Source organism: Peromyscus maniculatus, chromosome 14 (genome assembly GCF_049852395.1).
Source record: "Peromyscus maniculatus bairdii isolate BWxNUB_F1_BW_parent chromosome 14, HU_Pman_BW_mat_3.1, whole genome shotgun sequence".
Taxonomy (NCBI): Eukaryota; Metazoa; Chordata; class Mammalia; order Rodentia; family Cricetidae; genus Peromyscus; species Peromyscus maniculatus.
The window spans coordinates 57105260-57132634 of record NC_134865.1 but is presented as its reverse complement, the minus strand read 5'-3'; the positions used below and the strand labels follow the sequence as shown (position 1 = coordinate 57132634).

The window sequence follows — 27375 nt, the reverse complement described above, 5'->3', positions numbered from 1 at the left end:
AGCGTTTGCCTATGTGCAAGCACAGATGTGCACCGAGTATGTGCCTGGTGCCCTTGGAGAGCAGAGGAGAGCGTCAGATCCCTTAGTACTGGAGTTACCGCTGGTTGTCTTCTGCCCTCCACAGGTTCGGGGAACCAAACTCAGGTCCGCTACAAGAGCAGTGCACGCTCCTAACCACGGAACCATCTCTCCAGCCCCATACTTTCTTTTTAGCTTTTTATTTTTAAGTACTATTAAGCCTACAAAAAAAAAATTGTTTAAAAACATAATAGTACACAGAATTCCCATAAGCCCTTTACCTAGTTTCCTCTATTGTTAGCGACTCGTTGGAGTGTGGTGAAAAACAATCCTAACAGGAGAATACCAGCAAGATCCCGCTAACTAGCCTGTGGGGCTTCCCCATATTTCACCGGGGTTCTCCTAATGTCTTTTTTTCCAGTATGCACTGAATCCAGGGTCCACATGGTGCCAAGCCGTCTCATCTCTTTAGCCCCCTTTAAAAATGTGCAAGTTTCTCAGTTTTTGGTTTTTTTGGGGGTTGAGACAGGATTTCTTTGTGTAGTTTTGGAGCCTTTCCTGGAACTCACTCTATAGCCCAGACTGGCCTCGAACTAACAGAGATCTGCCTGGCTCTGCCTCCCAAGTACTAGGATTAAACATGTGCGCCACTGCTGCCGCCGCCACCCGGCTAAATTTCTCAGTTTTGTTTTACATGATCTTGACATTTTTGTTTTGTTTTGTTTTTGAGACAAAGTCTCACTATGTAGCCTGGGATGGCCTGGAACTCGATCTGTAGACCAGGCTGGCCTCGAACACACAGAGCTCAGCCTGCCTCTGCAGCCTGAGTGCTGGCATTAAAGGCGTGCATAACAATGACTTGTGGATAATACTGGTCAGTTACAAAGCATAAAGTCTCTCAGTTTGAGCTCTGCCTGGTGTTTTCTTCCTTCCACCCTACACCAGACAGGGTTTCTCTGTGTAGCCCTGGCTGTCCTGGAACTCACTCTGCAGACCAGGCTGGCCTCGAACTCACAGACATCCACCTGCCTCTGCACCCCAGGTGCTAGGACTAAAGGTAGACTCCACCATGCCCAGCTTGTCTGGTGTTTTCTCAGGATTAAATTGAGATCATAAATCTCTGGCAAGAATTCTGCACAGGAGGTTGAAGAGACGGTTCAGTGGTTAAGAGCACTGGCTGCTCTTCCAGAGGACCCAGGTTTGATTCCAAGCACCCACAGGGCAGCTCACAATCATCTGCAGCTCTAGTTCCAGGAGATCTAGCGCCCTCTTCTGGCCTCCAGGGGCACTGCAACCATGTGGTGCATGGCTATACATACAGGCAAAACACATACATATAAAATAATACAACTATTAAAAACAATAAAATTTAAATAAATTGGAGGGATGACTCAGTGGTTACATACACCTACACACACATGCAAATAATTTTTTTAAAAACTTAGGGGCTGGAGAGATAGATGGATGAGCTGCTAAGAACACTTGTTGGTCTGGCAGAGAGAGGACCTGGGCCAAGTTTCCAACACCCACGTGGCAGTTCACAACCATCTGTAACTCCAGTTCCAGAGGATCTGACACCCTCTTTCTGGCCTCCAAAAGCACTGCACACATATAGTGCACAGACATACATGCCAGCAAAAAATAAATAAATAAATAAATAAATAAATAAATAAATAAATAAATAAATAAATAAATCTAAAACATGAAAATAGTTTTTTAATTAAAAGGGGCTGAATTGGGGGTGGGTGGATGTATATCTCAGCTCAGTGGTAGAGTACTTGCCAGGATTAAAGGCCTAGTTATGGAAGAAAAGAAAGCGGGAGGGAGGGAGGAAAGAAAAGAAGGACCCATCTAGTGTGTATATGAGGGAAATTAGTAGGGAGTATATCTCAGTCTAATGTGAGGATGAAATCAAAGGACAGAGTCTATATTTAGAAGGTAGGAGTCATAGGACATGTTAATTAGACCATGCAGATTGTGATTTTAATTGGCGTGCAGTTGGCCTGGACAACGCCAGGTTTGAAAGCACCCTGATGATTGTTTGTCTACAGGTGAGGTGCAAGGCAGCCCATCACTGGTTCTACACCATCCTTAGAAAAGGGGCCCAGCGTCTCTCAGGCAACCCAAGACGGCAATGGAGCTAGTGGGAGACCCGAGACACGGTCCCCTGCCTTCCTCCCAGTGCTCCCACAGGGAGAAGTCACTGAGGCCTGAAAGAATAGTCCGTGAACACTAAATAATGGTTCATGTGTGTCTGAAGCACCCTGTGGAACGTCTCCTGCCCCCCTCCGTGTGTGTGTGTGTGTTTTCTCATGGTAATGGGATAGCAATAATTTCTTTTTTTCCATAAATATGTGCCATGCAGGCTGGGAAGGGCTTGGTTAGTAAAACGCTTGCTATGCTAACCCAGGACCAGAGTCTGGACCCCCAGGACCCGTGTAAAAAGCCGGGTGTGTCGGTATGCATCTGTCACCAGTACTGGAGGGGAGAATCAAGTCAGAAACGGACCCTGAGGATTCGCTGGCCAGCCAGCCTGGCGGAACCAATGAACTCCAGGTTCACCGGGAGACTGTGACTGGGCCTGGAAAGATGGCTCAGCGCTGAACATTGTCTACTCGACCAGAGGACCTGAGTTTGGTTCCCAGCACAAATGTCACATGGGCCACCTGTAACTCTAGTTCCAGGGGATCCAATGCATGGCCTCTATGCCCCGCCCCCATATGCATAAATAAGAATAAATCTTAAACAAAACAAAAAAAAGCATTGTTTCAAGAACTGGAAAGATGGCTCAGTGGTTAGGAACACTTGTTCCTGCAGAGGACCTGAGTTCAATTCCCAGCACCCACATGGTGGCTCACACCCATCTGTAACTCCAGTTCCAGGGACTCTGACTCCCTCGGACCTCTGAAAGCACCTGGCACCCATGTGGTTCTGGTACATACATGCAAAGAAAACATTCATACACATCAAAATAAGTAAAATGACAAATAAATATTTTATTTATTTACTGACTTATTTTTAATGGTTTTTGAGACAGGGTTTCTCTGTGTAGCCCTGGCTGTGAAACTTGACTCTGTAGACCAGGCTGGACTCAAACTGACAGAGATCCTTCTGGCTCTGCCTCCCAAGTGCTGGAATTAAAGGTGTTCACTACCACAACAGGCTTAAATATTTTTTAAACATATTATTTCAACTAGCGCCAGTGGTGCGTGCCTCTAATCTCAACACTTAAGAGGCAGAGTCAAGCCGGGCGGTGGTGGTGCACGCCTTTAATTCTTTAATCCCAGCACTCGGGAGGCAGAGCCAGGCGGATCTTTGTGAGTTTGAGGCCAGCCTGGTCTACAGAGCGAGATCCAGGAAAGGCACAAAGCTCCACAGTGAAACAGAGAAATCCTGTCTTGTAAAACCAAAAAAAAAAAAAAAAAAAAAGAGGCAGAGTCAAGATGGTCACTATAAGTTCAAAACCAGCCTGGTCTACACAGCCAGTTCCAACTTATCCAAGGCAACACAGCAAAACTCTATCTCCAAAAAAGACTGTATTATCCGAAATTCAAATGTAACTGGGTATAAATTATTTGCCTAATTCTTTTTTTTTTTTTTCTTCATACAGTAATAACACTCTCCTCAAAGCCTGGGTGGGTTTGATCCATTTTCCTCTGCTCTGAAGGCTCTGGATAATAGACTTTCTTCTTTCTCCCGCTCATCTTCCTCTGCCTCATCTTTGTCTGGTCTGGTGAAGACGAGGCCAGCACCCAGGACAGGCTGCCTGTCATGCTGTTGACTGTCTCTGCAGGACAATTCACGCCGGGACCCGAGCACAGAGCTGGAAGGAGACAACCCCTGCCCCAAACCCTCTGGTTCTCAACTCGGTAGACTTTTGAGCACTTACTATTGACCAAGCACGACGTAGACAGCAGGATACGTCAGACACGTTCCTGCCCCCTGGAGGCTTGCACCCCAAGTCACTGGGATGACTACTTCAGATGGGGATACAGCGAAGGAGAGGTGTGATGGTAATGGGGTGACTTGATAGAGTTAGGCCACAGTAGGTAACATGGCTTCACCTGGAAAGGTTGACAAGCAGCTGTGTAAAAATAAAGGGAAGCCTCTTATATCTGGCTGGTTTATAATGTTTGTCAGTTTCTACGGTATGATGCATCATGGCTAGAACTGGAGAGATGGCTCAGCGGTTAGGAGCACTGGCTTTGCAAAAGGATCTGGCTGGGCATCCGTGGCGCACGCCTTTAATCCCGGCACTCAGGAGGCAGAGGCAGGTGGATCTCTGTGAGTCAAGGCCAGCCTGGTCTACATGGCCAGTTCTAGGACAGCCAGAGCTATACAATAGAGAGACCCTGTCTCAAACAAACAAAGAGGACCCTGGGTTGGACCCTCAGCACCCACATGGTGGCTCACAGCCATCTGTAATTCCAGTTCCAGGGGACCCAATGCCTTCTTCCAGCCTCTTCATGCACCAGGCACACGCACAGTGCACATCCATGCAGGCAAAACAACCGTGCACAGAAAAGACATCGTGGGCCAACATGGTCACTTTTAGAGAGCCGATGTTTTGAATGTTTGGAGCCTGTAAGTTCTGGAGCTAAATCACTATACCACAATTTGACTTTCATGGGGGTTTCCACCAGGCCTTACACTCTCAGTTCCTTTCTTCCTCAGTTTCCATTAGCACACTGTGGCTTTTATTTTTAGTGTTGGGGATCAAACTGAGAACCTTGTGCTGGACAAGCACTCTACCCTAGTCTTTGCACTGAGTTTTAGTTTTTATTTTGTGACTACAGATGTTTTGTTTTCATGTATGTCCTGTGCACTACTTATATGCTGGCAGAGGCCAGATGAGGGTGTCAGATCCTCTGGAACTGGAGTTACAGACGGTTATGAGCTGCCACGGGGATGCTGGAAATCAAACCCAGGTCCTGTGGAAGAGCAGACAGTGCTCTTAACCATGGAGCCACCCTCTCCAGCCTCCCCCAGCCATCCACCCCCTACTTAGTCTTTGGAAACCTATCCCAGCTCCCAGCAGAGGCAGCTTGTTCCTACATACCAGCCAAGAGTCCTGTCTCCGGGGCTGGAGAGATGGCTCAGCGGTTAGGAGCACTGGCTGTTCTTCCAGAGGACCTGAGTTCAATTCCCAGCAACCACATGGTGGTTCACAACCATCTGTAATGAGATCTGGTGCCCTCTTCTGGCCTGTAGGCCTACATGCAGGCAGAACACTGTACACATAATAAATAAATAAATCTAAAAAAAAAAAAAAAAAAAGTCCTGGCTCCATTAATGGAAGTCTGTCTCTCTTCCACCTTTATGCACCAACCTCCTGTCAGAACTTCAAGTCAGTTGCTCCTTTTTGCCGGTTCTTATCTGAGACTAGTTATTATATTTTTTATGTATTGATAGGGGGCAGGCACACATGTGGGGGTCAGAGAACAACTTTGTGGGGTCCATTCTCTCCTTCCACCTTTTTGTGGGTTCTGGGCATTAAACCCAGGCCACCGGGTGTGTAGGTCAAGTGCCTTTACCCACTGGGCTGTTTCGGCTGGGTGTGAATGTGGTGATTCACGCCTTTGATCTCAACATTTGGGAGGCAGAAGCAGGTGGGTCTCTCTGAATTTGGGGCCAGCCTGGTCTACATGAGAAGTTCCAGGCCAGCCAAGTCTCTATCAAAAAAACAAACAAATCCACGGAGTCATTTCACTGGTCCTGTTTTAGAGACCGGGTCTCATATATCCTAGGCTGGCTTCAAATTGCCATGTAGCTGGAGATGACCTTGAACTCCCGATCCGGTTTATACAGAACTGGAGATCAAACCCAGGGCCCTTGTGTATGCTAAGCAAGCACCCCACCAGCTGAGACACATCCCCAGTGCCCTAACCCCTATTTGGTAGCCATGGATGGGAGAAACGTAGCATCTACTATGGCACAGACACCAGCCTCCTTCCTGTCCTCAAAAAGCTGAGCTCCAAAGATGGGTGCAAACCACAGCGCCTGACAGCGCCTGTCATGGATACTGTCACGTCTCCTAGCCCTGTTCCCAATTCTGACTTCTGCCAAAATCAGGGAACCTAGAAATTATCAAAACTCACAAGTTGCAGGAGGCAGAGGCCCAGCTCTGAGCCAGGCTGGCCTGGGGAATTGGAGAAGGGGACCCAAAGTCATTCATTTCTTTCCAGAATCTCCCTCACTCAGGACTCCCGCAGCCTGGCTTTTCCTCCTTCCTCCCATCACTGAGGGCTGTTGTCTGAACCGTGGTTGAAGCACTGGGGAGGACCTCCGTGGGTGGCCTTTCCGCCTCCAGCCACCCCAGGCAGGGCGATTACTTCCTGAGCGGCTCCTGCTGAGTCTCCTCACTGCCTTGCATGCCCCCAGCACTCGGCTCAGCACAGAGTTAAGCGGATTTCACGCTATTGCCAAAGTCATCTTCCGTGGAAGAATTTTTTACACCATTAAACCTACTTTCTGCTGCTCTACATTTCCCTAAAAGCTCCACTCCTCCTCTTCCGTGAGGCAAATGACGATGGGGGCCCTTGGGGACCTGTTCATGACACCCTATAGGTAACCCTGATGTCAGGAGCTGGAGAGAAGGTTCCCGTGAGAAGTGGGTCAGCCAGCACGCGGGGGCTACAGTGAGCCCCTCTCTCTGCATGCAACTAAGCCTTGCTTCTCAGCTTCCTGATCCTTCCTAAGGACCGCAAGGCCAGAGCCGTCCCTCAGATTAGCAGCCTCCCTCTGTACACAGCAAACTGAAGTCAGTCTTGAAGAGGAATCAGACTTAAGTGCTTTGGGTGTACGAGGCAAGCACTCTCTCTACCACTGAGCTGCACCCCAGTGCCCCACCCCCACCTCACCTCAGCCTCCTAAACCGCTATAGGTTGGATCATGAGCAGGATGAACCCAGATACCAGGCAAAACCAGCTTGCACGTTTCGTATGGAAACCTATGTGCTGGAGAGATGGCTCAGTGGTTAAGAGCACCGCCTGATCTTCCGGAGGATCTGGGTTCTATTCCCAGCCCCCACATGGCAGCTCACAACTCACAATTGTCTGTAACTTCGGTTGCAGGGTATATGGTACCCTCACACAGACATACGTGCAGGTAAAACACCAATTCACATAAAAATAAATATTTTTCAAAGATTTATTTATGTATACAGTGTTCTGCCTGCATGTGTCCCTGCAGACCAGAAGAGGGCATTAGATCTCATTACAGATGATTGTGAGCCACGGTGTGGCTGCTGGGAATTGAACTCAGGACCATGTGGCTGCTGGGAATTGAACTCAGAACCTTTGGAATAACAGCCAGTGCTCTTAACCTCTGAGCCATCTCTCCAGCCCACATGAAAATAAATATTAAAAGAAAGAAAGCTATGTGACCTGCCAACCCTAGAGGAATTGAAGTCAAGTGACTCTCCTTAGCTATCGAGGTCCCGAGGTCCCTGGGGTCCAAGAATGGATTATATCTGCCAGCTCCCCCTGGAGTAAGACAACTGACCTGCACCTCAGCCCACAGACAACAGGACAACCAGTAGTAGCCCATAGGTGTGACCTGGTATCAGTGGAGAGGGCCAAGATGGACTAAATAAAGGATTCTTGGTAATCTTTGAATGGAGAAATAGCTAACCCAGCCCCTGGCCAGCTCAGCTGATAGATGGATGCTATAGAGCACGTTACCCATAGATAGAGCAGGTTACCCACAGAAGAGTGACTTGGTAGGGATGGGGAATGAACCTGGAGTGGCAGAATATCACAAGTACTAAAATCCAGGGACAGGCTTTCTTAGCCTCTTTTTTTTTTTTTTTTTTGAGATGGAGTATCCTTATCTATGTAGCCCAGGCTGGCCTCCTCAGCTTCTCATAGGCTGAGATTACAGGCACATACCACCACACCCGGCTGGTTCTCAAGAAACATGTGAGCAGCAAATCATGTGCCAGGACAGACAAGAATCTCCACAGAGACTGATCTCCTCAGTGGGAAATGTAGAAATAAGAGGGGAAGGAGTCACGTTTCTTTAGGCTGGTTTTTAAATGTTTAAATTACATTTGTTTATTGCTGTGTTTGTAGCTGTGTCCCACGGCATTCATCTGGAGACCAGAAGACAACTTGTAGGAGTCAGCTCTCTCCATCCTGTGGGTCCCAGGGACCAAACTCAGGTCCTCAGACTCAGCAGCCAGTGCCCTTACTGAGCCACCTCATCTGACTAACCTAGGGTGAAAGTTTTTTTCAGACAGGCTCATTACATAGCCCTGGTTGGCCTACAGCTCACAGAGATCCACTTGAAGGCTGACCTCAAGTTCAGATCCGCTTGCCTCTGCCTCTGGAGGATGGAAAAACTTTTATATTTAAAATGTTCTTTCCAGGCGGCTGGAGAGATAGTTCAGAGATTGCTCAGCACCTAGGAGCACCGGTTGTCTTTCCAAAGGATGGGGCTTCCATTCCCAACACCTAGACGGTAGTTCACAACTGTCTACAACTCCAGTCCAAGGGGATCTGGCACCCTCTTCTGGCCTCTTCAGGGACCAGGCGCACATGCGGTATACAGACATACATGCAGACAAAACACCCAAACACATAAAATAGTAAATTTAAATAAAATAAAACTTTCCCTTAGAGCCACACAGAATGTTGCTCTGAATTTTTTTTTCTTCATAGGTATCCAGCCAGGATGAAAAGTGGCACCAAAAACCACAAATAATTTCAACAAATGCCAACCTCAAAACCATCATGAAGCTGGGCGGTGGTGGTGCACGCCTTTAGTCCCAGCACTTGGGAGCAGAGGCAGTCTTGGATCTCTGCGAGTTCGAGGCCAGCCTGGTCTACATAGTCAAGTTCCAGGACAGGCAGTGTTCTCTAGTGAGACCTGAGCATCAACATTATTGACAAGTATGAACACAGCTTAGGTACCTTTGCCTTTCAAAGCACGTTACAAAGGAAACTGTTCTTCGGCACAGTAGTAAAACTGAACCCTGCAGACAGTCATTTTCCAATGATACTGACACGTCCTTTGCATTCCTGCCTCCCCGAAACAGAAGCTAAAATTTCTGCTGCAGGTTTCAGGCTCCACACATGGACTTGGATGAAATGATCTTTCCATCTCAGGACCCGAGTGCGTAACCCTGAGCAAGCATCCCAGGCATCTGCCTACCCTCCCTGCCTCAAACAGAAATCAGACTCCAAGGGGCCCTCCGTAACTCACTCACCTCTAACTCTTAGATGGGGAGATGGTGACTACCATACCCTAAGTATGACTGTGATCCTGTCTTCAAATGGGAAAAGGAGACACATGAATGTCTACGGTGGGAATGAGTAGATCTGGATGGGGCTCTGGGTCCACATTCCTGACAAGCCCTCCCCCTTTCCTCTAGATAGCAATCCATAAATGTATTTCTGGTGTCAGTACCGGGAATTGAACCCAGGGCATCACCCATACTGGGTAAGTGGTTATCCACTGAGCTGCAGCCAAAATCCCATGAAGTTTTTTAGGTCCCACTAGGAGACTCTGTTCCCAGCCTCAAAGGGCCTGTTCTGGTGCCGAGTGTGAGCAAGAAAATGCAGTATCAGTAATTATATTCTCAGAAGGGACCTTGGGGCTACCTCATGGCCAAAATGGATTGCACTGGACTGCCACCTGCTGGTTAGAGGTTGCTACTGCAAGTTAGATTAAACTCCCCTGGTCCAATCCTCTCACCAAATCCTCATTGTGGTAGAGCTTCAGAGAAGTCCCCAGAGTTCAGTCCAGAGCATAAAACCAACAAACATTAACAACAGGGATCTGGGGTGTGTCCTATGGCAGGAGAGAGAAAGCTCAGCCTGGATGAGGGGGTATAACGTGAGTGTGAGAAATAAGCTCAATGGTAGGTAGGGGGCTGGACTCCAGTGGGCCTCACTAGTTTGGAATCTGTGCTGAGGGCAATGGGAAAACCAGCAGCGAATCAGATTCAGGTAAAATTATTCTGGACCTCATCCGGAAGAAGTAATAGATCGAGTGGAGGCAGAGTCGGTTTGAAAAACAATACAATATCAAGACAATCTGCTGCTGGCACAGACCAGTACAGGGTGGCTGTAGAGATAAGAGGGGAAAAAGAACTGGGCTGTGAGAAACAGTGAAGACATTGGTTAGGTTTGCAAAAACCAGATCTCACAGGATTAACAGTAAGAGAGGTGTAAAGCCCCATTCTGTTCCTTCTCTTTTCAAATATTAGCACCTCCCGTGTGTAGAATTCAGAGCTGTAAGCAAAAGAAAAATAAAAGTGTTTTTTTCGGCTGGGCGGTGGTGGCGCATGCCTTTAATCCCAGCACTCAGGAGGCAGAGCCAGGCAGATCTCTGTGAGTTCGAGGCCAGCCTGGGCTGCCAAGTGAGTTCCAGGAAAGGCACAAAGCTACACAGAGAAACCCTATCTCGAAAAACAAAACAAAACAAAACAAAAAAACAAACAAAAAAAAGTGGTTTTTCATACAGCCTGTATGCTAATGCGGGCAACCAAACAAGAAAGCCGCAAGAGAAACGAGGCCCCACTAGAGAATTCAAGAGTGAGGCTAGAGTGACTCGGGGACACAGGTCTTCTGCTGCATAGATAACGAGAAAAGCATTACAACGGCCTGTGGTAGTGTATGCCTGTAATCCCCCCATACGATGCCGAGGCATGAAGAGCTGGGTGATGCAGAACTTGAATCCAGCACTCAGGAGGCAAAGGCAGGCAGATCTCTGTCGCGTTCAAAGCCAGCCTGGTCTGCATAGCCACGGTTGCATAGTGTTTAAAACGAACTCATTTTAAAAGGAAGGGGAAAGACAGGGATTGAAGGGAAAATGAGGAGAGGAAGGAGTGAAGAGGAAGAGGAGGGAGAGCATTTTAGACCGAAGGAAATATGTGAAGCCCCCGAGCAGAAAAGAGGACACGTGTTCAGGATCAGGGACAGCTAACGTGACAGGAACAGTGGGCCATCGCAAGCATGGTGCAGAGGAGAGAGTGAGCCAGGGGCCATTTTACACTGCCCTTCTCAAGGAAGGGATTCCGTGAGGAGAGGAGGCCACAGACAGGACAGTGACGGATCTAATGTCATCCAAATCCCTCTGGAGATGGGATCATGTGGGAGGGGAAGGAGGCAGCTGTGTTGTGGGCAGCAGAACAAAGGAAAGGGAGATTCTGAATAGAACTTGGAATTTAGGTAAAAACGGGTCTGGGGATGACTCAGTGATGGACCATCTGACTGGTATGCAAGGCCCTGGATTCCACTCCCAGCACCGCACAGTTAACAGGGTCAGGTGTGGGGTTAAGTAACAGGCGGAACCCAGGCAGCGACAGGAAACTACGAGAGGACCTAAGAGAATCTCTCCTCAGCTCAGTAGACAAAAGCCTCATCTGTGGCTGGGCCCAGCCTGCCCGACACACCTCCTATGTGGAGGAAGAAGTGTCTTATCCAGCCAGACCAAACTGTCGCTTTAGATCCAATTCCTACCAGAGTCCTACCAGTAAGCCTTGGTCTCGAGCCTGTACTATCAGAAGACAGAAATGGTGTCCCAAGCCCCCTTCAGCCGAAAGGGAGCCTGGGAACAGGCAGTCACGTCTTAGCCAAACAAATCCCAGAGACTTCGGGCAGGGTGTGAGCAAGGCATCACTTTATTTCTTTGGTTGTCCAACTTTGCTGTTGGACAATGAAAACTCAGTCTCCCGTCAGCCTTTATAACCTTGTGGCTCCCTGCCAAAGACGCGACTCAACAGCCAGCCAGGCTGGCAAGGACTGGCAGAGACCCCTCCCCCAAGCAGAGGGAGCAGGCCTTCCTCTCCAGGGTCTCCAGTGCCTAGGGGCCTTCCCCATGATGATGAAGAGTCTGGCACCTTCTCCCCTGGGGGCAGGAGACAAAGCCACACACCTGCCTCACACTCAATTTTCTTGTTTCTTTAGAAGACATCTTTGGTTTTTTTTTTTTTTTTTGGTTTTTTCGAGACAGGGTTTCTCTGTATAGCTTTGCGCCTTTCCTGGAGCTCACTTGGTAGCCCAGGCTGGCCTCGAACTCACAGAGATCCGCCTGCCTCTGCCTCCCGAGTGCTGGGATTAAAGGCGTGCGCCACCAACGCCCGGCTAGAAGACATCTTTGAGAAAAAAGGACATCACCCTAAAAAAAGTAAAGCTATATTCTGCCTGACAGAAGATACATGGCCATGCTGTAATACTCTTTGTGGGCCCAGGGAAAGCTGCAGAAGGCTTGGGCACAATCATGACATCCACTGGCAAGGGGGTCTTGCCAACCCACTTTAATGGAAAAAAAAAAATACTAAACACAATAAAAATATATGGCGAGCCAACACCAGAAGAGTCCATCGGCAATCCTGTAGCTTTCGTTAGAATAGGTGGCTGACTTCCACATTTCCATCCCAAGCTGGGAAATTATGGAAGTCGAGGGTCAAGGGCATCCTGGCCAAGTCAGGGGACAACTCAGGTCTCCCCTTCATCAGCCATCAACCAGCGTGAGGCCTTCAAAGAGCGCCCGCTTCCACATGTAGTAGGTGGAGCGGGCAGTGAGGGGGAAGAGCGCTTGGAACTCCTTGTAGGAGGGGAAAGTCTTGGATTGGAAGCGCTTCTGTAGGAACAGCTTGGCTTGGGCCTTGAACCTTGTGGTGGTGAGCATGTCCATCACCAGCACCTGGCCATCCCTGCCACCTGCTGAGGCTGCCACAGCCTGGCTCGACAGGAATCCACTGTGGGGTTGGCCCTGGGTCATAGGTGTCTCCTGGATGACCCGTTCTCGAGAAGGCCCTCCCTGGGCATCTTCTGGAGTGTTTTCTGAAGCAGCAACCCCTGGCAGTGTCTCCACCTGAGGAACCACCGCAGACGTTACCTTCTCAACCGCTTCCATCTCCGGCCATTCATTTGATACATTCTCAACCCCTTCCATCTCCGGCCATTCATTTGGCTCCTGCCCTTCATCTGGCCCCTTCCTCCTTTGGCCCAAAGAGGAGGCCTGTACCCTGGGCCATCCCCGGGAAAGACTTTTCCATACCCAAAAAGTGGAGGGTGACAGGCTAGGGTAGCGGAGGCGGAAGCGACAGAAAGGCAGGTGCCCACTCAGCACCTGCTTGCGGGCAGCCCTGCGCAGTCGCCTCTGCCAGCGAGACAGGGGCATCCTTGTAGAACCGAGCCCCTGGGAAACAGGAGGGCCTCCACCTCCTGCTTTCCCTGTCCCCTCTTCTCCCACCTCATCCTTCAAAGAGAGCAGGGCCCCGTCCCCAACATCTGTTGGGGGTAGAGACTCCGCGGTTGCAAGGGCCGGGGCCAGCTTGAAACTGGGGCTCTTCCTGAGGGCCTTCCGCCTCCAGTTGTAGTAGGTGGACCTCGAGATGCCAGGGAACCTGCATTTGAAGCAGCGATAGGGTACCAGTTTGTTCAGAGAGATGCAATGTTCCAGGTACGACTTGGCGCGCTGCATGAAGAGCACGCTAGGGCTTGACACGGCCGCCACCAGGGACGAGCGCCCCGGTCCCTCGGCAGCCTTCTTCCCTGGCAGGCTCTCCAGCTCTGGCCCAGCCAGTGCCTCCCCGGCTGGAGCAGCCGGGACCGAGGCTGAATCGGCACCAGAGCCCAGCAGCTCATGCTTCCAGGCATAGTAGGTAGAACGGGAGATCTCCGGGAATCTCTGCAGGAACTGTTGCAGGGGCACAAGGCCCCCACGGTAGAAGCTGTCCTGCAGGAAGTGCTTGGCCGAGAAGCGGGCGGCCACCTTCTGCCGGTGCTCCAGGGTCTGCCGCCGCCAGCGGTAGAAGGTGCTCTTGGTGATGCCGGAGCGGTCACAGAGGTGGGAGTAGCTGAGGCCAGGTTCCCGGTTGAGCAGCTCCAGGGTCTCGGCGGGTGGTCGCAGAGAACCCAGGACTGGAGGAGTGGGGTTCAGGGTGGCAGTACCATCAGCCTCCACCTCTTCCAACCCCACCACCGGGGCAAAATACTGGTGGCGGAAGAGGTGGTTAGTGAGGGGCTGGCCAGCCCACATGATGTGCAGCATGGAGGTCGCATGGGTGCAGCGGCGAGGCCTGATAACGCGGTTAAAATAGGGTCGGATCTTGACATTGCGCATGGGGTAGATGGAGTAGATATTGCGCTGAAGGATGGAGGCCAGGGCGTACAAGTGCCACACGTTGGAGAAGCTGGTAGGGAAGCACGTAGCCTTGACATCTGCATCAAAGATGGCCTCCAGCGTGGCGGAAGACAGGTTGGTCATCTCGGGGGACTCCTCGGAGCACAGGGAGTAGCGCACAGCCTGCAGCATCACCTTGGAGTCGATCATGCCCTGGAGATAATAGTGCCTGTGCAGCAGCATCTCCACCACAGTGCGGGCCCGCAGCTCCAAGCTGAGGCCGGTGTGCCCCCACAGCAGCATGCTGGCTGCTTCAAACAGCAGACTACCCTCGCCCTGGCACACCAGGGGCAGCATGTTCTGAGGGGCATCCTCTGGGTACAGACTCAGGGCCACCGAGTCCACCTCCAGCACCTGGGGCCCAGGGCCACCCTTCTGGCAGACGGGGAGGGTGAAGGAAGACAGGACCTGCTTGGCCTCCACGGCGGCACTGGTGAGACTTTGCAGGCCCTCGGACTCCACTGCCTCCTGCAGATCCCGCAGCACTTGCTGCACCAGCTGATCCCGAGAAGTCATCCTGACAGGGCATAGGGCAGAGGTCAGAACAAGATGCCTACATGATACCCAATAACGGTGGATGTCCTGTGCACTCCTGTACCTTCTCCCCAGAGCAGTGGTTCTCAGCCTGTGGGCCGTGACCCTTTTTTTTTTTTGAGGTCGAACAACCCTTTCACGGGGGTGGGGGGTGGGGGGGCAGTTATGAAGTAGCGACGAAAATAAATTTATGGTTGGAAGTCACCACAGCAGCACTAAAGGGTCGCAGGCAGCATTAGGAAGGCTGAGAACCACTGTCCTAGAGGTAACGTCTTTTTACTGGTATTTCCCCAGAAGACATAACCGCTAATTGCTACCTCGGCTTTGTTTAGTCCGTGAGTCTGAGGAAAAGCATCGTCTCCGGAACTTTGAATCCTGGTTCTGGTATGAGTCTGGCAAAGCACTTCACCTTCTGGCTTCTGCCTTCTCCCCTGCAAAATGGGAGTGCCTACCTTAGAGCATCTATTGGCTTAACTGACAATGAAAGTTTAAAAGATGAAAACCATGCAATCCCATTACAGGGAGTGTGAAGGCAGGAGGGTCATGAATTCAAGGCCAGCCTGGGCTACCTAGCCAGATTCTACGTAAAAACAGACAGACATTTGTCTTTGTGTCCCTCCCTAGAACAGACACATAGTAAAGCGGTATAGAATGTTAGCCCCCATACACCATTATCTAATGCATACATCTTACACTGCAGATAAGTAAACCACACCTCTTCGGCATGGTTGTGAAAGCCTTTAATCCTAGCACTTATCTGGGAGGTAGAAGCCCGATCTCTGCAAGTTCCAGTCCCAGCCAGGGCTACAGAGCGAAACCTTGTCTCAAAATAAACAACATATTAACTATCTCTGTAGTGGTTCAAGACTTATGATCACCTAAGAGCCAAGCCTAGAACAATGACTTCCAAACCACAGTCCCAGGTCCCTCATAAATTATTTTGAGAATACTTGACACATCATGATAATTTAACACAATGATAGAATTTGCCTTCTTGGTTTTTTTTGTTGTTGTTGTTGTTGTTGTTGTTGTTGTTGTTGTTTTGTTTTGGTTCTGGTTTTTGCTTTTTTTGTGACAGGGTTTCTTTATGTAACGGCCCTGGCTATCCTGGAACTCATGTTATAGACCAGGCTGGCCTCGAACTCACAGAGCTCTGCCTGCCTCTGCCTCCCAAGCACTGGAGATTAAAGGTGTGCGCCACCACTGCCCGGCCTGGTTTGCCTTCTCATTTGAATAGAATTATGTTAGCTGGGCGGTGGCGGCGCACACCTTTAATCCCAGCACTCGGGAGGCAGAGGCTGGTGGATCTTTGTGAGTTCGAGGCCAGCCTGATCTACAAGGCGAGATCCAGAAAAGGCGCAAAGCTACACAGAGAAACCCTGTCCCGAAAAACCAAACCAAACCAAACCAAACCAAAACAAAACAAATGTATTTGATGTAGGGAGTGATAGCTTACTCCTATATTCCCAACACAAACTACAAAGTGAATTCCAAGCCAGCCTGGACTACAGCGCAGGAACCTATCCTTCCTATAAAGGCAACAGTATCTAATTATACCAGAAGTCATGTTCTTCCCCCTGATGTCTTTGAAGAATGCCCCTGAGAACACATTTTATTAAACAGAAATCCTTAACCACACCCACATTTTTCTAAAGTGGGCCTTTTCATCATGCTGAGCAGGAAGAATGTCCCCTTTGGACTATTATTGTTTAGAGGTATGCGATGAATTAGCTTTTAGCATGGAACATTTTTATGTAGAGCAGGCTTGCCTCAAACTCAGGCCTGCCTCTGCCTCTCAGTGCTGGGATTGAAAGCGTGCACCACGGCCCGTAGAGCAAAAAAAAATTTTTAAAGCACAGCTGGGAGTTAATTTAAGAGTTTTCTGCCATGATGGCACACGTCTTTAATCCCAGGAGTCAGGAGTCAGAGGCAGGCAGATCTCTGAGTTTGAAGCCAGCCTGGTCTACAGAGTGAGTTCCAGAACAGCCAGGGCTACACAGAGAAACACCATCTCGGGAGGGGGGTGGGATGGGGGTGGGGGAGGGGACGGGGGACCACAAAGAATAGAAAGAGAGTTTTACTATAGATTTAAGCACAGCCCTTAAGAGAAAGGCTTAGGAAAACGGCCCGCTCTAGCTTAGCATAGCTTAGCTTCTCAAGAGTTGGCCAGAACACTACTTTTGGCAGAAGACTGGTAGACATTATCTAAGGCATGGCAGCACACATGTGTAATCCCAGCTCTGTGAAGCAGAGACAGAAGGGTCAGGTTCAAAGTTCAAGGTCAGGCAGGGCTGTAAGGCTAGTTCAAGGCCATCTAGAGTCACAGAACCTGACTCAACAAAACAAAAAATGACAAAAAAAAAAAAACAAAAACAAACCCAAACACCACAGAGATAGAGAAATGGGTTATGCTGACTCAGGCATATTTGACGGATAGTCTCTCAAAAATGAACCAGGAGATGAGCTGGAGAGAGGGCTCAGTGGCTAGAAATCGCTGCTCTTGCAGAGGACCAGGGCGTGGTTCCCACACAAGCATCTCCAGTCCCAGGGGATCCAACACCCTCTTCTGGCCTCCTTCAATACTAGGAATGCATGTGGTATCTATACATGTAGGCAAAACATTCATACACATAAATATGCTAATTTTTCTTTTCTTTTTCTTTCTTTCTTTCTTTCTTTTTTTTTTTTTTGGATTTTCAAGACAGGTTTTCTCTATGTAGTCCTGGCTGACCTCAAACTCACAGAGACCTGCCTGCCTCTGCCTCTAAGTGCTGTAAATAAAGGCATGCACCACCACCACTGCTGGGCTTAAATTTTTTTTAATATATAAAAAAAGAAAGAAACAGATCTCTTCAAAGAAGTTAACTATATTACTGTAACTTAAAAAGCTTGAATTCTCACCTGAAAATAGGGAGAGGAATCACCAGTGTCCAGGGATTCAGAGCTAGCCTGGGAAACACCATTAAGACTCTCTATCAAAAGATAATAATAGCCGCCTTTAATCCCAGCACTCGGGAGGCAGAGCCAGTCGGATCTCTGTGAGTTGGAGGCCAACCTGGTCTACAAAGCGAGTTCCAGGAAAGGCGCAAAACTATACAGAGAAACCCTGTCTCGAAAAACCAAAAAAAAAAAAGAAGAAGAAGAAGAAAGAAAAAAGAAAAGAAAAAGAAAAAGAAGGAAAAAGACAATAATAAAGCCAAGTACACACCTTTAATCTTAGCACTTGGGAGTTTCAAGGCCAATCTGGGCTTTGCAGTGAGTTTAAGACTACCCTGGCTGATCCTGTATCAACTCCCTCCAATTTTTTTTTAACTTGATATCTGCTACAGTAACCTTGCCAACTTCCCAATACCTAAATATGGATGACCTTAAAAGGTCAAGCACTTTGTGAAATAAGCAAAGCACAACATATCATACAAAATTTTCAGGATATGGTTTCTTGTTTTACTGTTTTCTTTAAATAGTGTCTCCTGAGCCTCTGCTGAGAGCCGGGAATAGTTATGGTTTGAACCCTGCATCATAACCAAGCTTTGGCCAATTGTCATGCAGAGTTCACACAGAATAGCAAAAAGATCCATTGAGAAGCCTCAAAGTCCCCTTCAAATAGGGATCAAATGGGAGGGGGGGTTGGTGACACACACCTTTAGTCCCAGCACTCGGGAAGCAGAGGCAGGTGGACCTCTGTGAGTTTGCAGCCAGCCTGGTCTACAGAGGCAAAGTAAATTCCAGGACAGCCAGAGTTGTTACACAGAGAAACATTGTCTCAAGAAAACAAAATGAATAAATGAATAAAAGGATTAAAGTCAGATTTTCCTAATTTTTTCCACAACAAAACAGTATATGAAGACAGACTGATGAGGATCTTCTAAACTAGTATGGCAGAGATCTGAATAAAGAAAAATTAAATGATTCTTACCTTTTCTTTTTACTATAGAAATTTTTCCTTTTTAAATTAGTGCTAGGGATCAAACCCAGGGCCTGAACGCACCAGTGGCAAACCCCACCACTGAGCTATAGCCACAGCCCTGGAAAAGTTACTTTTCATATCAGTGATTAGCTTGACTCTTTCATTTTTAGTTTGTTTTTAATTCAGTATTAGGAGTTGAACCCGGGGCCTCGAACGTGCAAGACCAGTGTCCTGAGCTCCTTGGTTTTCATTTTGAATGTAGTACCCATTGAGATGTTACCTATATTACCAAAGTCTTCAAGCCCCCCATTTAAAGATCCTGAAACTAAAAAAAGCTGAGACCCACAGTCTTGGAATAGATGGTCTTTCACAGAGACAGCAGGGAAGATGTCTGGTGGGGAGGTCTGTGGAATGGAGACTGCTCAGGTTCTAAACCAGCATGCAGGACCATAGTGTCGGAACTACTGGGATAGCCCAATGGTAGAGCACTTGCCTAGCGTGAAGGACACCTTGTGTTCAACCCGCAGTACTGCAAAAAAGGAAGCAGATGGGGAGAGCGCTCAGCGCTGGCCGGAAACCAGGCCTGAGCTCAGAGCGTAAGAATTCATGTTAAAAAGTCAGGGGGAGGGGCTGGAGAGATGGCTCAGAGGTTAAGAGCACTGGCTGCTCTTCCAGAGGTCCTGAGTTCAATTCCCAGCAACCATATGGTGGCTCACAACCATCTGTAATGAGATCTGGTGCCCTCTTCTAGTGTGTAGGCATATATGCAGGCAGAACAGTGTATACATAATAAATAAATAAATCTCAAAAAAAAAAAAAAAAAAAGTCAAGGGGAGCAGCACACACCTGTACAGTCAGGAGGATCCCCGAGACCTGCTGGCCAGCCCCGCTGGCTGAATCAGAGAGCTCCAAGTTCAGTGAGAGAACCTATCCCCAAAAGGAAGATGAAGAGCAATGTAGGAAAGACACCCAACATCTCTCTCTCTCTCTCTCTCACACACACACACACACACACACACACACACACACACACACACACACACACACACGAATCAATGATTAAAGGTGTTTACTGCCAAGCCTGATGACCTGAGGTCTGAGTTCAAATCCTGGAACCAGGGTCATGGTAGAAAAGAGAACAGATTCCAGGAATTGTCCTCTGACTACCACATGTATACTACAACATGTATGCCTACTACATACAAAATAAATAAATGTAATAATAATTTTTAAAAAATAATCCTGGGCAGTTAAGAACATTTGTTGTTCTCACCAATGACCCAGATTCAATTCCTAGCACCCACATGGCAGCCTATAATGTCCATAACTCCAGTTCCAGAAATCTAACATCCTCTTCTGACTTCCACAGGCACCAGACATGCCTATGGTGCACAGATATACATTCAAGTAAAACACTCATACACATAAAATAAAGTAAATTTTAAAAAATAAATAAATCGTAGGGCAGTGGTGGTGCACGCCTTTAACCCCAGCACTCGGGAGGCAAGGCAGGTGAATCTCTGAGTTCGAGGCCAGCCTGGTCTACAGAGTGAGTTCCAGGAAGGTACAAAGCTACACAGAGAAACCCTGTCTCCAAAAAAACAAAAACAAAAACAAAAAAAAAAGCAAGTCCCTGATTTAAAAAGGGTGTGTGAGGGGCTGCCGGGGATATAATTCAGCTAGTACGGAGCTCATCTAGCATGCAAGAAGCCACAGATTCCATTCCTGCCACCACATAAACACCTGTGGTGGTGCATGCCTGCAATTCCTGAACAGCGACTCCAACACTCACCTATTATTCCAGCCTGCGGGAGGCGGAGGCAGGAGGATGGATGCCCAAGGTCGTCCTTGGCTACATCTCCAGTGCAAAGTTGGTCTGGAATACTTCAGACACTGTCTCAAAAAAGAGAGGAAAAAGTTGGTCCTATCATTAGCCCCAATTCACAGGTGGAGAAACTGAGGCAATTGGCAGCTGCCTAATTAGTCTAAAATATCACCAGTGACTGAGCTAGCCTGGTGCTGCACTCCTATTTTACCCAGCCGGCCTCCCTTCAAGTACCGGTCAATCTCCCGAACTTCAGGAATTGCCAAGCAGAGGCATTCCTTTATGGACAGCTTTTCGATTAGAAAAGAGAATGGTTTTCTGCTCTGGCTTCGCAGATCTGGTTCTCAGAGCCTAACACATTGCTTTCATCAGCCCCCACTTTAAAAGTGTGTTTGAGTATACTTGCTTCCGCTCACCAAACTGTATACTTAAAGAGATGCACTGGAATGTAAATCGTAATTGGATAAAGGTGGGGAGAAAAGAATTTTACCTGATGGCAAACAAGGAAAACCTTTCAAGCAGTGACAATAACAATCGTCCTTTGTTAACACCATAGGCTGTTAAAGCCTTCAAAATGTGCATAATAAGGAAAAAATGTGTAAGAATTATACCCCAGCCGGGCCGGTGGTGGTGCACACCTTTAATCCCAGCACTACGGAGGCAGAGGCAGATGGATCTCTGTGAGTCTGAGGCCAGCCTGGTCTACAGAGTGAGTTCCAGGACAGCCATGACTGTTTACACAGAGAAACCCTGTCTGGGGAGAGGACATAGTGTATATTAAGAATAATCTGGCATAAATTCACCAAATTTCTACTTTTGCAATGTTTTTAATCTAGATTTGGATTTTTTTTTTCTTTTTTGGAGGGTCAGGGGGGTATAGGTTTTTGTTGCTGTTCTTTGAGCGACAGGCTGTCATTATGCAGCCCAGGTTGGTCTTGAATTTGAGATAAGTCTTGCCTCTGTCTCCTAAATGCTGGGATTATAAAGTGTACTCTCACCGGGCGGTGGTGGCGCACGCCTTTAGTCCCATTACTCGGGAGGCAGAGGCAGATGGATCTCTGTGAGTTCGAGGCCAGCCTGGTCTACAAAGTGAGTTCCAGGAAAAGTGGAAAACTACACAGAGAAACCCTGTCTCAAAAAACAAAAAAAAAAAAAAAAAAAAACAAAACAAAAAAAAAGTGTACTCTGTACTCTCGAACCCCTTGTCCCTCAACCTCGACAGAAATTGGCCTTTTGAATCTTTTTATCTTTTATGCATTTTGCATTTTTGAAAACTCTTATTCCGGGGCTGTTGAGATGGCTCAGCAGGTACGGGGTTTGCTGTACAGGTCTGGCAACTCGGGCTTTACCCCTGGAAGCCAGATCAAGGTGGGAGAGTTGTCCTTTAACTACCACGTGTCTGCTGTGACACACGTGCCCACAAATATATATCATACACACAACACACATATATACATAATGATAATTTTTAAAAATTTAATTCTAAGCCAGGTGGTGGTGACACACGCGTTTAATCCTGGCACTCAGGAGGGCAGAGGCAGGTGGATCTCTGAGTTAAGGCCAGCCTGGTCTACAGAGTGAGTTCCAGGACAGCCAGGGCTACCCAGAGAAACCCTGTCTCAAAAGACCAAAAATAAACAAAAATAAATCTATCATTTTCCTTTGGACTTGGGAGATAAACTATATGCAGATCCTTAGTAGAAAAACACATAGCACAGGCAATAAAAAAAAAAAAAACCGAACCCCCAAAACAAGTTCTAAAGACAAAGAGCTTTTCCTCACTGTCAGAAAATCGTCCCAAGAAACAGGATAATGTCCCCTGTTTTTCTTACACGATGTCACCGTTAAGTCGTGTCATACAGCTGCATGCAAATGAGTGCTTTGAGATACTTTGCAAACAAAATTAGGAAAATAGCTGCCACTTACGACTCTGCACCAAGCACATTTAACTTAGGCAATTCAACCGAAGTCTCAGAAAGAACAATTTAGATCGTGTAGGTGATTCTCCCTGCTTCCACTCCATGCTTACAAGTGGATCGTGATGTTCCCCTGGGTGATCACAAGTCCCTGTGGGCTTTTGTGGGGGTGAACACTGGATTCCAGGTTTTCAGAGGTAATTTTATTACCCTGTGGGTCTCACCTTCCTCCACGCAACCACAACTCTATCACACCTACCCGGATCTCAGGCATCAATGTTCCTAGCTCACACCTGGAGAAGGGGAGGCTCAGCGGGGGGTTAAATTAAGAAAGAACATACAGCTATTAAAAGCTGACTCCAGTGCTCTCCTAACTGCTGTAATTCCATCACATAAAATTCTCTAAAGCATTTATTTAAACGATCCGGAGAACTTCTTGGCATTTTGAGATGCCACCGAGTCACTCTGTAGACAAGGAAACAGACAAGGTACCAGAGTAAAGCTGACTTGCCTGAATTCCTCCAGGAGTGTCCACCACAGCGTCCAGATACGGCACTCTTCCTCTGCACAGACCTACCCCTCCCCACACTACCGGGTCCTACCCTGCCTCATCTTCCTTGGCCTAATCACACCTGACTCCACCCTCTTCTCTCCCCCCTCCCCAAGAGGGAGATGTAAGTAGGTAACACCCGCTTCAGAGGCTTCCTCAGACCCTTGCTGAGAGCGGGGTCTAGTGGCGCAAGCCTGGAATCCCAGCACTCACAAGGTTCTTGAGTTCAAGTCCGTCCAGCCTAGTCTATGTAGGGAGACCCCCGTTTCTAAAATAAAAATTTTAAACAGCAGCTCCATACAAAATAGGACTGGACCACCAGAAGACAGCCCGTGTGGAAGGGGCAGGGGATGCAGGAGGAAGCCCTTAAGTAGCTGATTGGTGATGGAGTTCAGGTGCAGCGCCTTGGCCACGGCACCCTTTCCTGAAGTGTACTCAGGGCCAGCACCACTGCTGCCAGGTGCTCTGAAGGCACGAGTCCAGTCTGTGGCTGGCCTCCCTGAATCCCCACGCAGCTCCTGGAAAGGGTTTGAAAAAGTACTAAACCAAAGAGGCAACCCCTGCCTCCCCGATACAGACTTCAAGTTGGACGGGAGGAGGTAAGGCTAGGCCATCAATTTCTAAACAACACCTTAATGCCTGGGGAGGATCTGGAGTCACATAAGGGATAAGTGGACAGCGGCAGCACACTTCATTAGTCACCCTTACCAGGGCCATTTCCCTGTAGCCTCAGGGAAGCAGATGGAAGCTGCGGAGCCAGGTTCGGGCTTCTCTCCCCTGTATTTTAGGCGGGTGAGTAGATAGTAGATCAGGCAGGGCTCTGTGTAGGACCAGGAAGGGAAAATAAACTCCTTCCCTACCAACTGGATCCTGAACTCCAACTGAGAGTCCAGAGCTCTCTGGGAGACTTCCCCCTTTCTGCCTGTCCCTCCCAAAGCACCCCCCTGGCAATCTGTAATCTCCTAAACCCACAGGCATGGGGGCCCACAGACTTTAACCCTCAATAAGGTAGTCGAGTTCGATCCCTACCTCTCCAGCCTGCCTGGCTTCAATTACCAGGGCGCAGTGGCCTGGCTGCCCAGGCTGCAGGACCAGGGGACTGCCAGCCATCTTGGTTTCCTCCTCTGGGTCTAGACATAGCACGCTCCTGGGACTCACTGGTAGGTCCTTTAGACGCTGACTTCCCAAGGGCACTCCCGTCACAAAAGGTAACTAAGGGGGTGCACCTGAGGCCAACCAGAAGAGCCTCGGTGGATACCAAGTTCAGTGGCTTTTACGGGACCCTGCGTCTGGAAGGGCGGTCCACATGGGGGAATTGACAGTGGCCACCAGGCACCCTTGGGGGGTGCCAGTAGACGGCGGGTGCTAGAGTAGAGAGCTGGCCCACCTGGAGCTGCAGAAACCAGGGCCCTAACCAGAACCGCTCTGCGGGTCTGGGGAGGGGCTGGGGCCATACCATTGTGCCCGCCCGGGGGGGGGGGAGATAGGCTAGTCGGTGGGGGGTGGGGAAGGGGCTGGAGGTGTGGGGGTAGAGAGAACGTAAAACAATGCCTAGCGTCCCTGTCCGCACCCCCCCACCCCTAGCATCTCCACCGGTGGTCCTTAGACCTGAATCCTTGACTATCCTGGAGCCAACCCCTAGGTGCCTGGGTCACCAAGCTCAATGAGGAACCGGCCCCTTCTGGTTTTGGAAAAAAAAAAAAAATATCCTCCTTTACTGACCTCGAGGGTGGTCCAAAGCCCTGGGGAGCATCCAGTCTTGTCTCCACCTTCCTGCCGGGGTCATTTAGGCCTCCCTACAGGGAGAGGCCTTCCGGGAGCGCTTCCCTTGCTGACCTCCACTCTCTCCCGGCCACATCAGTCCCATATCTGTAGTGGACCGTCAAGCATGGACGGCCTACAGCCAACTGGCCGGTGGGGAAATGGTTTAAGCCACTCCCCCCCAGGAAATCGCCCACCTCCAGGGCTCTGGTCCCGAGATGAAAGAAGTGTAAATTCGGGGGTCACTTCCAATGGTAAAGTGATAGTAGCTATTGTCTCATCCACTGTCCCCCGCTGGGAGTGTTAAAACGGCCTGACCGAGCTCTGAAACAGACCCCTCTCGGCCCAGGGAAAACTTAAAAGAAAATTAAAAGATTGCCTAAGAGTTTGGGGGGGGGGGAGGGGGGGAGGGGAGCAGAAGGGAGGGAAAGGTGAGTGGAGAGAGGGAAGGAAGAACTTTGTAGTTAAGCGTGAGGGTTGGGCGTGTGTGTGTGTGTGTGACAGCTTAGTGTCGCCCCAAAAGAGGCATGGATGGTTGAGTAGTGTTTTCCGAACCCCTGAAATGTATTTCTGCCTGAGCCAGCTTGCCCAGGTAGGCCCTACAAGACGAGAACAGTCAGGCTGGGAAACAGCTCCCCTGCCCCCATCTTGGTGAAGGCCTGGTCCTCACAAAATCTCCAAAATTATGTCTCACTATCCTCTGCTCATCCCTCAGGCTTGGGTGGGGGGGGGGGGGCTCAACACCTCTTCTTGCCAAAGCTTGCCTGGGCCTAAACTGCATCTGGCAGCGGCTGGGGGTGGGGTGGGGGTGGGGGCGGGGGCTATCCCAGCATACCTAACCTCTGGGCCCACAGGGAAGAGGGACTCTACTGTACCCGGGGCTTTAATCCCTCCCTGCAGCTCACCTAGGGCCCTCGGGGCTTTAAATAATCCCCAAAAGGATCGCGTCCCAACGGCCTGTCTAGTTTTGGGCAGTGGGGGAGGTGACGGCCTCCAATGGCTGCCTTTGGAGGTGGCTTCCCTCCAGGAGTTTTCCTGCCTGGTTTTAACCCTTTGGAGTGTTGGGAGTAGCTGGTGTCTCTCCCAAGCTTCCATGTCTACCTCCCCGCCTTCAGGACTCTCCTGCCCCTCGGGGTCCATTATACCCAAAATCTCCCTGTTATCATTTTTCCCAATTACGCGGGCTCTCCTATCACTCAAAAACCCAGTCTTAGACATGCCTTCCACCGAAGGGCTGGCTGGCTGGCGGCTCTAACCCGCGCTCCCCACTGAGATGGTAATGTCCTGAGGCTGTGGCTTAGCCTACTCTCCCCAACGTGGTGGATTTGAATACCTGCCCTGGGCAGATTGTTAACCCTCAGAACGCTGACTTCGTGGTTACTGGGGCATGCCATAGTATTTGATGTCTTGATCAATTGAAAGTATTTTGGATTCTGCATGGCGCAAAGGGAGTATATTCCAACTCTGAAGCCCGCTGGTGATTTGAAATTGCTTTTTATGTTCTTCATGTAAGTTTGCAGTGTTTTTTAAGTTTGAGAGAATAGTGGGAGTCTTGGATTACAGGAAACTTTTTTTATATATCTTCCTGTGCTGTTTGGCATTTTATAAGGGGCTGTGTTAGTTGCCATCTTTTTTTTTTTTTTTTTTTTAAGCAATGAAGATAATTGAAAATTCTTTAAATGGCTAATGGAATCTTTAAAGTGTGTGTGTGGTTCTTTCTTTCTTTTTTTCTTTTTCTTTTTTTTTTTTTTTCTTTTTTTGAACATGTAGTGGAAAAAAGAGCTTGGGGGCTGTTCCATTACAAAGAAAGAAAAAACTGTAATTTCATTATCTAAAGGCAGCTATTGTGAACATCTTGGTACATTTTGTTCCTAATCTAGATTTTTTTTCTTCCCCCTTGTGATTATGCAACGTAAGCATTCTCTTTTTTAAAGATTCAATTGGCACAGGGTTAAAAAAAAAAAAAAATGGAGAGAATGAGAGTCCATCCGGATGGCTTAGCCCGAAAAGACCATCAGACCTGTAATGTGAGTTCAGTCCCTGGGAACCACGTGGGGAAAGGAGAGAAAGATTACATCAAATTGTCTTCTAACCTCCACATGTGTGCTGTGGTACACACACACACACACACACACACACACACACACACACACACACACACAAAGTGTGATCAATAAAGTGAATTTTTAAAAATAGAGTAAGTTTAGCAGATTCTCTTCCCAGGCTCAGCTCACCACTGTCCCTGTCTGCCAGTGCCATAGTGGTGTATTCCCATCTGAGGCAGATTTCTCTGGTTGGAAGTTTTTGTTCCATGTTAAGGATTTCATCTTTTTTCCCCTTGATTCTGGTAATTCAACTCAGGGCTTCACTCGTGGTAGGCAACAGCTGTAGTCCCAGCCTCTCTCTGTTCACTTTTTATGTTGAGACAGGATCTCACTACATTGCCTACAAATGCATTATGCACATAGGTAATATATCAAGAATACATCACAATACGTATAAAAGATATAGAATAGAGGCAGGGAGGCAGCACAACGTAGACAAGCACTAGCCCTAGAAATCTGATCAACTTTGATCCCCAGAACCTATGGAAAGAGCCCGGCGTGGTGGGCCAGCTAGCCTGGAATAAGCCTGGCAAGAACAGAAACCATGGAGGCCTGCCTCAGCAAAGTGAAAAGCACGAGCTGACCATTGAAAGCTGTCCTCTGACCTGCACATGTGTGCCTTG

At 48.7% G+C, this 27375-nt stretch overlaps 1 protein-coding gene across 6 annotated transcripts; it reads right to left on the bottom strand.

Annotated features, from left to right (window-relative positions):
- Nucleotides 1–12265: 12265 nt before the first annotated feature.
- On the bottom strand, nucleotides 12266–24313 carry Vrtn (vertebrae development associated). Of its 6 annotated transcripts, none has more exons than XM_042260922.2 (4): nucleotides 23916–24298; nucleotides 23595–23706; nucleotides 15006–15119; nucleotides 12266–14671 (listed from the first exon to the last, which is right to left on the bottom strand). In XM_042260922.2, the coding sequence occupies exon 4, from the start codon at nucleotides 14668–14670 to the stop codon at nucleotides 12478–12480; it is 2193 nt and encodes a 730-aa protein (XP_042116856.2). In that variant the 5' UTR covers nucleotide 14671; nucleotides 15006–15119; nucleotides 23595–23706; nucleotides 23916–24298; the 3' UTR covers nucleotides 12266–12477. The 6 variants fall into 6 exon arrangements, with proteins under 6 accessions (XP_042116856.2, XP_042116858.2, XP_042116857.2 ...); XM_042260924.2 differs by having other exon boundaries at nucleotides 23595–23663; XM_042260923.2 differs by lacking the exon at nucleotides 23595–23706 and adding an exon at nucleotides 19442–19522.
- Between the last annotated feature and the right edge of the window lie 3062 nt (nucleotides 24314–27375).